The 14,664-nt window shown below is 39.9% G+C and overlaps 1 protein-coding gene across 1 annotated transcript in view; it reads left to right on the forward strand.

The window, feature by feature from the left end:
- Positions 1–14,664, forward strand: part of SI (sucrase-isomaltase) — a 43,237-nt gene that overhangs the window by 12,637 nt on the left and 15,936 nt on the right. The window contains exons 9-26 of the mRNA XM_066556436.1: positions 793–918; positions 1,410–1,541; positions 1,701–1,817; positions 2,434–2,547; positions 2,773–2,857; positions 3,452–3,569; positions 3,943–4,114; positions 4,696–4,812; positions 5,276–5,430; positions 5,706–5,790; positions 6,551–6,607; positions 7,029–7,153; positions 7,519–7,607; positions 8,805–8,854; positions 10,215–10,385; positions 10,854–11,003; positions 12,240–12,446; positions 13,259–13,413. Of these exons, the coding sequence (XP_066412533.1) occupies positions 793–918; positions 1,410–1,541; positions 1,701–1,817; positions 2,434–2,547; positions 2,773–2,857; positions 3,452–3,569; positions 3,943–4,114; positions 4,696–4,812; positions 5,276–5,430; positions 5,706–5,790; positions 6,551–6,607; positions 7,029–7,153; positions 7,519–7,607; positions 8,805–8,854; positions 10,215–10,385; positions 10,854–11,003; positions 12,240–12,446; positions 13,259–13,413 (2,225 nt within the window). The remainder of the gene's footprint in view (positions 1–792; positions 919–1,409; positions 1,542–1,700; positions 1,818–2,433; positions 2,548–2,772; positions 2,858–3,451; positions 3,570–3,942; positions 4,115–4,695; positions 4,813–5,275; positions 5,431–5,705; positions 5,791–6,550; positions 6,608–7,028; positions 7,154–7,518; positions 7,608–8,804; positions 8,855–10,214; positions 10,386–10,853; positions 11,004–12,239; positions 12,447–13,258; positions 13,414–14,664) is intronic.

Raw genomic sequence — 14,664 nt, forward strand, 5'->3', positions numbered from 1 at the left:
TAGGGCTGGAGATGGTCTTTAGAATAATTTGTTTCCTTGCTCTTGTCATGAGGAAAAATTCCTGTTCATATGGCATTACTATGGGATAGAGAGTGTGTTTACACGATGTCTGGATCTTATGATCACAAGATATCACTGAGTGTCTTTTGCACTTCTCGAGGTCTTCCGTGGTTCCAGTGACACCTGAAAGAATGGGCATTGTCCCAAAATAACAGTACTTATTAAAATAAATAAATAATAGGGGAAAAATATTGTATTTAGGAGTGGGCTGTTGGAGTAGATTTGAGAAATGTGGTGATGCCTTTTGGGGCTCCCTAAAACCAGAGGGCAGACAAAGTGAAGGCAATAAAAAGCAGTTCTGTTTATTGAAGCCCTTCAGGTACATCCAGGGCAGACCAACCCAAAATGCCCCACGGCTCACGGGTTTCACACTTTTATAACTTTGGGCCATTTGCATCTTGGGGTTCATCCTCCAATTCCAGCTGCAGGTCATGAAGTCATTGAGCCCCAGTTTGCTGCCCCAACTCACTTTGGTTTCCATCTCTGGGCCCTGAGGCACTGAGGTGTCCTTGATTGCCAGGCCTGTAGAGGAATTGTTGTGTCTGCCCAAAATGGGAAAGCAGCAGCTGGCACTGGGTGTGGAGCTCAGAGTTACACACTAAAGAACTGCAGGGCCACAGAGAGATGGAAATAGAAAAGATAAAATCCTAAAGCATCACTGGGAGCAGGGAAAGGGAATGGGGTGACACAGGGTGTCCAGCAGCACGTGGGGTTTGTGTTTTCCCCTCCCAGCTTGTGGGACTGCCAGCACTGCCTGCCTACTGGAACCTGGGATTCCAGCTCTGCCGCTATGGGTACCTGTCCCTGGACGAGGTGAAGGAAGTGGTGGAGAGGAACAGGGATGTTGGACTGCCCTACGTGAGTATGGGGCTGGGGAGCACTCTGAGATCCCACAGCTGGCTCGTTTTCCATGAGCTTGGGTTGGGAAACCTGTGGTGCCAAAGGTTTTTGGGCATTTTGATGTTAGACCCATTATCAGAACATTGGATGAGGGGTGGAGCATTGAATTTTCTCATCCCATCCAGGGGTGTCCCATCTAACTGCAGTTAGATTTATTCAAACACTTTCTTGTAATAATTTTTCTTTTATTCTTTCCAACTCCATCCATTTTTCTTCTCTTGAAACATTTTTTATTTTCCTATGGACAGTTATGGAACCATATATTATTCTTAATTGACAGTCAAAGGCAAAGTACAATTAACTTTTAAAATTAGACTGTAGGGGACATGAACCTCATGTCTTCAATAGAATAAAAATAGCCTTATATTCAGCTAATATTTGGGAAGAAAAATAATAAAAATCCTTACCTATCACTTCTCATGGAAAAGCTGAACTCCTTTCTCTTTCAGGATATCCAAGTCATTGATATTGATTACATGGAGAAGAGGAAAGATTTTACTTATGACAAAGAGAAATTCAAAGACCTCCCTCAATTTGCATCTTATTTGCATGACCGTGGACAAAAATACATCATCATATTGGTAAGCACTTAATTACTCATTTTTTCCCTTGTGAACCCTTTCATTACAGTTATTTATTATTATTATTCTTATTCCATGCAATTACTTCATTTACAGCCTGTAATAATGGATGGAATATCCTGATTTCTTCTTCTCTTTGTGGTTTTCTAATTTCTTTAGGATCCTGCTATTAGCACCCAAAAAATGGCTGATGGAAGTCCCTATGGCAGCTACGTCAGGGGAACGGAGAGGAACGTCTGGGTCAATGAGTCAGATGGAACAGCGCTGGTTGGGGAGGTAACTGGTTGTACACGCTTGAATTTCATCTGTTGTCACTGTTGTGATTTGCTTTAGCCCAGGGGACTTGGCTCTCAGGGAGAGCAAAGTTTGTAAGGTCTCTTGTAGACTGTGATAATTCTCAACCTTTCTTAGCTTTTTTTTTTTTTCCAATTGTTTACATTTAAAAGGCATTTTTCATTGATTCTACATCAAAATTATATTTTTTTAATTTTAATTTTAATTTTTTAAAGAAAAATAGAACTAAAATAGCAATTAAAATTACACTTGCTCACATTAACCCTATTTTTTTTACATTAACATTTTTTTTACATCAAAGGGTAGTTTGAAGGCTCAAGGGACATTTCATCAGCCAGCTCCTATTTATTTCCAGTAGCAATTGAAGAGCCAGATCCCACATTATCCTTTTAATTTATAAACTTAACTTCTATTGAGAATTTTCTCAGCTGTGTATTGTTGACTCACAAGAAAAGCAATTGAAAAATTCAAAGTTAAGAAATTCATACTCTTTTGTGTTCTTCAACCTCCCATCCAACCTGAGCAGTTCTATGATCCTTTGACAGTTTTTTTAATCTCATTCAAAGTTTCATTAATTATTTTCCTTTGAATATTCCAGGTGTGGCCAGGGGAAACTGTGTTCCCAGACTACACCAGCGCTGAGGGCACAGACTGGTGGGTGAACGAGTGCAAATTGTTCTATGACATGGTGCCCTATGATGGAATATGGATTGTGAGTAATTCAAGATTTTTATTTTTATTTTTTAAAATATGGGTGATAGCAGGTGTTTATCACACTGAATTTTTATTGGATTGAAAGGTCCTTTTGCAGTCAGAAAGGAGACATTGAAGAATAGCTACTAGTGGTTCCTTAAAGGATGACAGAATAGAGTGGAAGACTTTTTTAGGGAAATGTACTTAAGGCAACTTTATTTCATCCTGCATATTTCCTTTCCAGGACATGAATGAAGTGTGCAGCTTTGTTCAAGGCTCAAAAAAAGGTTGTGCAGACAATGAGTTAAACTACCCTCCTTACACTCCCAGTAAGTCCACCTACTTTAATCAGAATAATAAAATATCAAATAAAATGTTAATTGCCTTCAAGGATACAACATGATTTTAGTGTAGTTCCTATGGGTGGGGTTTGGACATTCCTATTGACAGAAAACAACATTTATGTGCTTGTATTTGTATACTTCAGGTGTGGCTTATAGAACTGCCTCTTTTATCTCATCAAATAAATACTGGATATTGTCATTGCCTTAATTATGTCTGATAATGCGATGATCCTCTTGCACTGTCAATAGTTTTTCAGATATTTGCAGAACTAAAATGGAGTTCATAGTTAGCATTAATAGTAGATTTAAGTAACCTTTGCCAGTGTGCTGTCCGATGGTGATTCAGGAATTTAGAGCACAGCTCCCAGTGCCCTGGATGGGTGCAAAGCTCAGGAGTGGAACTATCACAGAACAAACCAACAGCCAAGAGCAGCATTTCGGTTTTGGAGTAATTAAACTGCCTGGGTGAAAGAATAAAGAGAAAAAAGGGGCTTGGATATCATAAATGTGCATTAAAGATTGGAAATATTAATAATAAAAATGTACCTTACCAGTGCTGTTTGTATGCCTTCCTTCAAGGGATCCTCGACAGACTCATGTACTCCAAGACGCTTTGCCTGGATGCAGTGCAGAGATGGGGCAAGCAATATGATGTCCACAATCTTTACGGATATTCCATGACCCTATCCACTAGGAAGTAAGGAATGCAAGCTAAAATCCTGCAGAAAGGTTTCAGAACAGTCCATGACCTGTGTTTTCCAAAGCACCACAAAATGTGGCTGCTAAAGGAATGAGATTCCTGGAAAAGGCTGTGTTGCCTTTGAGCTAATTTAGCCAAGGCAAAATCCACAACCTGGAGTTGGTAGGAAAAGCCACAAATTGGCTGCCAGAGCTGTGTAAAGAGATTATTTCAAATTAATCTCTTGAACCTTGCTAAAACACACCTGCAAAGGGGCTCCCATCCTTGGGATGAATAATCAGTGCAAATCGGTGTGAATCTGCTTAGTTCAGAATTTTCAACATTTGAGCTGTGTTTTCCTCTGTGTGACTCCAGCCTCATTCCTTTCCAGAGCCATCGAGACATTGTTCCCAGGAAAGAGAAGCTTCCTCATCTCGAGGTCCACTTTTGCAGGATCAGGAAAGTTCGGGGGACACTGGCTGGGGGACAATGCAGCCACGTGGGACCAGCTGAGATGGTCAATCCCTGGAATGCTGGAGTTCAACCTCTTTGGAATTCCTTATGTAGGACATCAGTTCCTGCCATCCTTTAAAATCAGAGAACAGATTACCTAACCAAGCACTCTCGAAATAACCACTTACACTGGCACCTCAAAATCAACCCTTTTTAGGAATCTCTTTTGGACATTTCTTTTTCAATCATCGATTTTTGATTTAGGCTGTTTGATTTTTGTGGCTGTAGTGACATAAAACTGGGTAACAAACTTATTATCTTATATATCCCAATCTACCTCTTATTGTAGCAGTTTTTAACACCGGTGGGGGATGTGAAACAATTCCTGGTATTCTTATAATTTCAAATTAGAGACATCAAATTAGAGACATTAGAGACTTAGAAGGGAAATAACCAGAATCCTTTTTGTGATTTAAATTTGGCTTTGAAGCTTTTTTCCCCGTGCATATGATCACCAAACAGGAAGGTAAAATTTGGAAGAAGCAGAATGATGGGCAGTGTTAGTGAGGGGTCAGTTTAATTTTTTGGACAGCACAGCTGGATTCAGGAGAGGAAAGTTACAAATATGTTGCACCTTTTGAGGTGCGCTGTACATCCAGCACATTCTGATTTTTAAAAATTTTTTTTTAAGGTTGGAGCAGATATTTGTGGTTTCTTTGAAGACACCACAGAAGAGCTTTGCAGACGATGGATGCAAGTGGGAGCATTTTATCCATTTTCCAGGAACCACAATAGTGAATACGTCATAGTAAGTTGTGCTTTCTGTTCAAAACTGCTTTGTGTTGCATAACAACATTTCCTTTAATGCTACTTCTAATCCTCACTCTCACTGAGTAGCTTGAAAACAAAACCTGAAGCTGTCTTTATGAAATTACAGATGGGAGAGGCTGGGTTCCATAAGGGTTAATTGAGAATGCAGTTGATTGGTAACAGTTTTATGAATATTGGTTGCTCAAACCACCAAGGAACACTGAGGCCTGTGTGAGCCACCAGGCTGAGCCCTGGGAGCTCCTTGGCATGAACATGAGTGCCAGGATGAGTCCTGGAATAACCCTGATGGATAAGGAGGGACAGGACACCAGGTCTCAGCACCAGAAAGGAGAACCCAGTGCAGAGCTGCCCCACAAAACCCCAGCTGAAACAGCTTTTCACACGTTTGGCAAAGTGTTTCTGAAAACCTGGCGATAAAAACAGTGGATATTTGTTTGCAGCATCAAGATCCAGCTGTGTTTGGATCCAACTCCTTGCTGGTGAACAGCTCCAAGCACTACCTGAACATTCGCTACACTTTGCTGCCCTACCTGTACACGCTGCTCTACAAAGCTCACACCCGGGGGGACACGGTCACCAGGCCCCTGCTCCACGAGTGAGTCTGGGAGTGTATAAGCAAGAGGGAAATCTGACTCATTTCTTACTGCTGGGGGACTTCCTAAACCTCTATCCTGTGAAAATGCACATTGGGGAATCTGTAGGTGGCTTCCCAATCGGTGAAATCCCATTTTGGCCTAATCAGGAGGTGATTTTTGTATAGCATCCTTTAGTCATGACTGTGAACAATCAGTACCCTGAAACCTTGAGGTTGCTGCTGATATAAATCACAAAAAAAACTCAATTTCTGCTCTGTCCTTCACATTTATTCAGGTTCTACTCTGATGAAATAACCTGGGACATCGACAGGCAGTTCCTGTGGGGCCCTGGGCTGCTGATTTCCCCTGTTCTTGAGCCGGTAGGTTTGGCTGGTTTGGGATCTGTCTGGTGGTCACAGGCCATGTGGAGACACCAGCTCCCTCTCCTTCATTTATTGCTTCCAGTGAGAGAGCCCACAGCACATTTTTACCCCTGCTGAAACAGAAAATCTCTCAGTTAAATCCTGCTCCTGTTTTCCAGTCTTCTATGGAGTCAGGGATATCTGGTCTGATATTCTGCTTTACCTCATCTTCATATCACCTCTGGGATTCCTTCAGAATTCCTCTCTGAATTTCCTTTGGAGTCAGCTCCTCTTGCTGCATTTCAGCTTCCCTGTGGTACAAGAAGAAAACAAAAAGGTCGTGGCTTATTCTGTGGCAGAATCTTGTAAATAATGATTTCTCCTGCCAGCAACACATTTGCCATGGAGAAACATAAAACATTTGTTAAAGACAAAGGGAAAGTAAGAATCTGGAAGGCGTCAGCCCCAAAATAAATGGAAATAAAGATGGTAGAGATATCTGTGGATAGGATCTGGTTCACTGGGTTTGAAGCATTGTGGCTTTGGGTGGCTTTCAATGAACTGCCACTTTGCAGAGCAGCAGTTCAGTTACACCCCAGCAGTTTTGCAGAAATCTGCATGGGTTGCCCTTCCCCCTGTCTGGACCATCCTCAACACCAGGAAACAGCAAAGTGTAGGAATGTCAGTGATTTTCTTCTCACACTGAACTTCATTATTGGAAAATTGAGTTTATCTGATTAAGTTGAAACTTGCACGTTGTTTCTTTATTCACTTCTAGGGTGTGAATTCCACTCGTGTGTACTTTCCTGAGGCAGAGTGGTATGAGTATGACACGGTAAGGAAATGCAGGGATATTATGGGATATTACATCATTTTCTAAATGGGATTGTGATGAAATAGAATTGGTAGCTCTGCTTTGGGGACAGAGACCTGAAGGAAAGACTTTGGGGTTACCTGGGAGGCAAGGGATGAAGGGTGGTGGGATCAGCACAAGAACTGACACCTCAAGAAAGGGCTCAGATTATGACATTAAATCAGAGTGATATGCAATTATATTATATATATATTATATTTTATGATATATATAATATATATTATAATATATATTATATTTTATGTGCCCATTAGCCCATAGATCTTTACATAACTTAAGCTTTTTTTATAAGGAACAGTTTGATGAAACTCGGGACTTAAGAAAACACTCCCAGCAGTGGATAATATAAAATCCTGCTCTCTTTTCAATCTCTGTCCATCAGGGTGAACCAGTGCAACTGAAGAAAGTGTGGTACAATATGCCAACCCCAGGAGACAAAATGGGGCTGCACCTGAGAGGAGGATACATTTTCCCTACTCAGAAACCAAGCACCACCACAGTGGCAAGGTAGGATCCCAAACAGAACAGTTTTAACATTTATTTTTTTCCCCTTAATGGGGCTGAGGACTTCTAGGCTACAAATAACAGCAGCCCATTGTATTTAGGATTTTCACCTTGAAATGTGGGAATATCTGTGATCCAAACCTCGCTTCCACACCTTCAGTGAGGAATTATTTGCATAGGAATTTTAAAATTCACCGAGTATTTTAATCCATTTGCATGAAAATGAAAGGAAACCAAGGATTAAGCTTAATCAAGGCAATTCTCCAAGGATTTGTGACCCTGTTGGATGTTTCACTCTTGCATGAACATGGAGGAAGCACCAAGAATGTTCAGATGTTTATTACACACATAAATCTCTCTTTCCACAGCCGCAAGAATCCAATGGGACTCATCATTGCCCTGGATATCAACAATGAAGCTTCTGGGGATTTGTTCTGGGATGATGGAGAATCCACAGGTGAGCAGCCACCAACAGTGAAATAAATACGGTTAACAAAGATCTAATGTGCTCAAATTTCAATGTTCCTGCTGGAAAAGAAGATATTGCAACACGCTGCTGCTACTTGCTCATAAATCAAATGGTTTTCATCACTTTGAAGCAGAAAACTGTGACTGTTATTAATGTAAGATTGAAGTCACGACTTAATTCTGCAGAAGTTAAGAAAAAAGACACAAGGCTCTAAGATCAAACCTCTGGTTTTCAGGAGAAATCTTTAGATTGTCAGGAGGTGACAGGATGGGATTTTCCCATGGGATTTAAGCAAACCACTGCCCATCCAGGGAGGTATCTGAACATCAGTATTGGAAAACTTTATACACTGCACATCTCCTTTTCCTTGTGGCCTGTACCAATCGTATCTCCCAGGAAAACTCCCAAGCCTCTGCTTTTGGGAATTTAGTGAAAGCTGGGGCTGCTTTTAAGAAATAGAGCAGTGCTTCAGCTGATTATTGCTGCCATAAATCCAGCAGGCCTTGGGTGGCTGCTGTGCACGGGGGTGACAGCTCCGCGTGCTCCTCTGGCCTAAAATAACAAAGCCATTACTGCCCTCCCCGCTGCTGCCAAACAGAGCAATAAAACATTTCATCATTTTATGGCCTGCCCAAAACTTACAGTTCTTGCAGTTTTACAGGGGGAACCATTTGCAATTTGCTCGTGATGGCAGGATTTGTCTTTTTGTATGTGGGGGAAAAAAGAAAAGTGACTTTGACCACACTTTTGTATTTCTTTTTCCTGGTCATGTGTTATTTCCTCTCTTATGGTTCCATGGCATTTATCATTATCATCATCATCACCGTTATCTTTATATGAAGAACCCTTATTTAGGTTACATTAAAGGATTAGTTTTGATCAAAACTTTTATATTTAAGACAAACTAAGAAGAAATAACGGTACAATAAAAAACCCACTACATTTTAGAAGAGCTGCTTTCACTGCATTTTCGTGGAAAAAATTAGGCCTCCTGGGAGGCTGGCCAAAGGAAAAAGGGACATTTCAGTTCCTCAAAGAAACATTAGTAAATATTTGAGTTGCTTAGTGCAGCTTTGAATGCAGTCCTGATAATTAACAGTTTTTTGGTCTCTAGCAGTGGCACAGCCCTACTTTAATTTTATTCTTTTCTGCACTCCAACTGTAACCTCTTTCTTTACCTTTTAGGTACAATTGACAAGAAAGCCTACATTTACTATGAGTTTAAAGTTTCCAACGTAAGTATTTGATTTTAATTTCTGATTTTTATCCAGAATCTTTTAAGAGCATTCTTTTCTCTCTTTATTCTCCTGTAAGATTTGCTGGAAAACAAAACATTTGCCAAAGCCAAGAGGAATCATATTCAAAATACTCCCATTTAACTGGGATGAAATCTGTGGTGTTTTTTCCTCTATTTAATAGAAATATCTAAATAACTCCTATTTCCTTCCACGTAATAAACTCAGCAGCAATATTCACTGAACAAGAGAAGTCTAAAGCACAAGAGACATTGAAAGCAGAGTCAAAAAGGACAAGAATGGTGTGTTTGTGATTCTTAAAATAGTGGCACTGTAAAAAATATGTATTTTTATACTGTGAAAATACAGCTGAATGTCTCCAAAGAGTGAGGGAGACCCACACCTTGTCTGAACCCTCAGAAACTACATCGGGATTACGTTTTATTGTGTTATTATTATGTTTTATTGTGTTATTTTAAGCTGAAAGTGCCTTTGCAGGGTTTGTGGACATCAGGGTGGAGTCCTGATAGTGTTTCTATCTAATATTGACAGTAACTATCACAAAACAAGGATTGCCAACAACATGTTATGTAATACCGTAATAATTATATAACATATTATCTGTACAATGATAATAACAACATTAATCTTGGGTAAAGGTATTCATTCCTTTGCCATGATGAAAGAGCACAAACTGAGTGAGAGAATGCAGAGGAACATGAGTGAAGCAGATGAATTAGTAATTTTTAAAATCATAACTAATCAAAGAATCGTTTGTAGATAAGACAATCCCAGATGCTGTTGGAGTTTGAGACTCCAGCAGCCAAATCATGGCTTGACTGTGATGACACTGAATTAGCAATTAACAATTAACCTCAACGTTCCCAGGGAGGGCAATTGGAAAGTTCCACACACGTGTCACAGCCATGGTGCACTTCCTCTGCTTGGACTCTCCATGTAAAAATAATTAATGGCACGGAATATGAAGTGGTATTTTTATATATGAAGTGGTATTTTTATATATGGGTGGTATTTTTGTATCAAGAGAAGTGAGAACCTTTGGATGTTGGAACCCAGTGAGTCTGGAGTTTATCTGCCCTGTCACAGACCCACCCCAGCCTTTCTTTATTTCCCAAGCAAGGAAGAAAAGCTGAAACACAACTCTGAATATTGTTTTATACATGGTAGAAAAGCCTTATTGTGATACCAACAAGCAGAGCAATAATTAATATATGTGGAAAAATATATTGTTTTTTTTATGCTGCAATGTGAAAATATTCATAGAAAAAAAAAAGTTAAATCAGGAGGACTTTTGGCAGATTTTTTAAAAGAAAAATATGACCACTGTATTATTTTTCAGAATGTTCTACAAATGACTGCTACACACAGCAATTATGCTGATCCAAACAACCTGAAATTTGAGGAAATCAAGATATTGGGATTGTCCCGGGAAATAGGATCAGTTTCTGTGTTTCAGAACAATGCTCTGCAGGATTATACCCCTGATATCACCTATGATCCTGCCACAAAGGTAAAGCAATAACAAGGAAGTGGAAAGTAAACATATTTAAAATTGCACCAACTTTATTTTATATATTGCAAAGGACAGTACCCATGCCAATGTTGTTTCAATGAAATACAATGTGAATTTTATTACAGAATAAAAGTACAATTGCATTCAACTCCGCTGCATAAAAGTGCATCTAAGTCATGCTTGCAGTGCAGCAGACAGCTTGTTTCATGTATTTATTCCTGTTTGCTTCCAAGGAAGCTGTGGCATGAACTCCGTATTTTTAGAGGCTTAATTCTTCAGATTTAATCTGTAAAAATATCAGTTGTGTGTGACTAAAGTGAGACTGTATCAAATCTTACAGGATGGGATTTTGTGAATTATCAGTTTTTAAGTATATTATACTGAAGGACCAGCAACTCTTCTGACGGAAGGAAAGCTGGATGGGATGTAACATTTAATAACTGTTTATTGTTTCATATTTATAAGGTTGCTGTTATAAAAGGGCTTCAGCTTGAACTGGGAAAATCTTACACAATCAAATGGACTCAAAATATGAATGTCAATGAAAGATTTGATTGTCATCCCGGCCCTAACGCAACAAAAGAAAAATGTCAACAACGCGGCTGTTCCTGGGAAGTAAGTCATTATTTCTCTAAACTAATTGGACAAAAAAAAATCCAGAATAAAAGGATTTCCTTTGTGGTTGTTACAGAATAAAAGTGGTCTGGGAGATTTGTCAGGTTTAAATAAAATGGGCCTCAGCTGGACTGTACTGGTGGATTTTATTTACCTCAGTAGCTGACAACCATTTAAATTCTACCACATTGTATCAGGAGTTGAGGAAAAATGATTTTTCTGAGAGATGAACAGAAATAATATTAGAGCTAATTAAAAATCAGAAGAGCATCTTCAGCTGCCCCTTCTGCCTCAGTGGCGCTGTGGCCTGCGAGGCTCAGCCTCTCCATGTCACTAAGGGACATTTTAAGTCACATTAATTCCTCTGGATCTCAGTTTGACAGGGAATCCTTGAATCCCACAAAAATCTTGATTCGTTTGTGAACTTGTTTATATCTGCATCAAGGAGCTACTTTAACATGAAGTTCTTTTACACATGGTTTTATGTATTAATATCATCAATTATTAATAAACATGTGGGAGCAACATGGCCTGGCAGGGCTGAACTTCAGAGGGTGCCTCCAACTTAGTTACTGCCTGTTCTTCTAAATCTAAAATGCCCATTTTGGGCCTTTCCTATAGGAATGAAATCCAAAATTCAGTGCTGGCTGCTCCTGCACCAGCACCTGCTGAAGCAGTTGATGAGCTGCTCTGGTTTTGTTGCACTACTAAAAGGATTTTTTGTGATTTTGGACATTTCCAAATGTCAGGAGATCTCAGATGAGTAGGATGTAATTTTCACTGGATATATTAAGGATAATTTGTGTGAATAAAGCCAGTGAAAGATCTGCTCTGATGCTGCCTGAGTATGAAGTGGGTTTTGGGCACATCTCCTTCGAGGCAGCCAGAGAGAAATGGGATTAAAAGGGACGAAGTTTAGGAATTCCCACAAGCCAAGATTAAACCATGTTGAGGGATTGATCTGAAGATCACAGAGATGGGAAAATTAAATCCTTCTTAATTGCACAAGGATTCAGTTTCCTGACTGAACTATTTCCACAGCCTTCACTGGATGGCTTCATTACACCTGAGTCAGCATAGAGATTATTCTGTATTATTTCTTTATTCAGGATTCCATTAATTTTCCCCCCAATTCCACATTTGACACAGATCTGATTAAAAACAAGATTCCATGCTAACAGCTAATAAAAAATCCAGCTGATTTGCTAACCTGAAACTCCTTTCTGTTTGCACCAGGAGACATCAAATCCGAATGTTCCTTCCTGCTACTACAGCTCCAGCAATCCTTACTTCATAGAGAATATTCAGTATTCCCCCACTGGAATTGTAGCCACCCTCAGCCTGGATGACTCCAAGGTCAGGGCTAACGAGGCTTACACTGCCCCAATCAGCACCCTGCGCCTGGAGGTGAAATATCATCTCAACAACATGCTGCAGTTTAAGGTAAAGCCAGCCCAGAATTCCTCAAATGTTTTATTTATGGGAAGTCAAAGGGCTTTTTATGGCCAAATTTATATTTCACAGACAGAAGCAGCCTTGTGTGAATATGTCTCTCCTTCTAAGAAATTATTATTGCTCTTAGCTTGCATTTTTTTTGTCCTGAAATCCTAGCACTCAGTTTTACAAAGAAATTACATGAATCAAAGGTATAATGCCAGTGTATGTGTGTAATGTCAAACAGGAACTTTGAAACTGAAAGTATTTTGTTAATATGCAGGTAATTTATCTGTAAGTGCTCTCATGACTCTATAGCTTATTTTTACATCCACCATTGCACTTCTATTCTAAAATTGTCCATGCACTGTTGTTTGACTGTAATTTATTGCCATATGTTTAACAATATTGAGCTAAGTGGTCAGACATCAAAAAACTACCTTCTATCAGCTTTCAAAATACAGAAAACCTGAAAAAGAATCCTAAAAGTTGAGTGAAAGAAGAACTAGAAAATTATTCATCACCCTTGCAAAGTATATACACCTATGTACAAAGTATATACAACGAAGTATATACACCTATATTCTAAATATAAGTATATACTTTAAATTCATGTGGATCATTAGACGAGCCATTCATGATCCAAAACAAATCTTTGTTTGGTTGGTTGGGATACTTTTGCCCCCAACAAATTCCTGTGAAAGAAATGGCTCAAGACCATGCATTTGAAAGGAAATACCACAGGAGGTGTTCGAAACCTGAATCTGATACAGATTTTTGAAATAACGGGCTTGTTTAAATAAACTGATTTTTCTTCACAGATCTATGATTATCAAAACCCACGGTACGAGGTCCCTGTGCCCCTGAACCTGCCCAGCTCCCCCACGAGCTCGAGCCAGGAGCGGCTCTACGATGTCTCGCTCCAGATCAAACCCTTCGGGATCCAAGTGCGCCGCAAGAGCACGGGGACGGTCATGTAAGCCACTGCCACCCTTTGGGATTTTGCGCCACACGGTTTTGGTGGCCTTTTTCATGCCAAACCCTCTCTCTGTGCACGTGCTGGAGTGAAGAGCACATTGAAGTGTGGCTCTGAAGGCTGCTCCTTGTGCGCTCCCCGAGTTTCTGGGAGGAAAAGGATTTTCTACAGTTCCTAAAATATTCCTTAGGTGACCACAGCACTCCTTAAGGATTGGCCATTTGGGTCAGTTTTGGGGAATGGTTAGTGTGGAGGTTCCAGTTGTCCGTTTCTCTGGGTCTGGAGTGAAGGCACTTGAGATGATAGTTCATGTTTGGACTCAAGTGTTTATTATTTCTTAGCAGTAAAACAGTCTCACTACTGTGAGTTCAGCAGCTTTTTGTTAGAAGGCACAAGATGGCCAACAATCTCTTGGTACAAGGTCTTTTAAGACTAAACTACCCAATTAAGAACTGACACCTGGATTATTTTCCCTTTTAACCCAATAACTGATCCCAAAGATCCCCCAATGCAGACTTTTCTGCCCAATTACAAAATACCACCATGAAGAAGGAAGAGGCATGAAGAAGAAAAATTCAGGACAACACCCTGTGCCCTCCATCTTGCTTCCATCCACAACATACTAGAAATCCCAAATCCTCAATTTCTCACCCAGTGACACACCTACACTGCTCTCTATAATCTGTTCCACACTTTGGTGGATTCCAGTCTATCCTGAAGCCTGGGAGCCTCTCTCCATTAATGAGGGTCAAAGTCAGTGCTGCCCTGGGGGTCAGGGCACCCCAGAGCAGACACAGAAATATTCCCAGTGCCCTGCGTTAGGGGATATATAGCAGGAAGTGGTGTCCCAGCTAACTCGAGATTTGTTTTGGTAACACAACAGATGAGTCTGGCAGGAGCTTCATTTTTCCTTGATTAAGTCAGAGTTAGAAAACAGAGAACAGTTGAGTGTGGTTTTTTTATTCAAAAAACCAATTTTATTTAATTTTTTTTAAGTACTCAAAACTTAATTGTGAATTGGGTTTCCTTTGCCAACCAGAATAATAATTCAACCTGCAATTGAAGCTCCTGGAACAATGAAATTCTCTGGCAGAGCCCACTGGGCTGCAGTTTGATTTCTAATTGGAAAGATGCTGATTTATAATAAATGTGACCTGTGAATGCAATTCCAGTGTAATCTGCACAGAAAGCTCAGTGAACTGTAAAAAGCATTTTGTTTACTATATTCCATGTGGCTCCAGTGCTTGGTCT

Source organism: Molothrus aeneus, chromosome 10 (genome assembly GCF_037042795.1).
Source record: "Molothrus aeneus isolate 106 chromosome 10, BPBGC_Maene_1.0, whole genome shotgun sequence".
NCBI lineage: Eukaryota > Metazoa > Chordata > Aves > Passeriformes > Icteridae > Molothrus > Molothrus aeneus.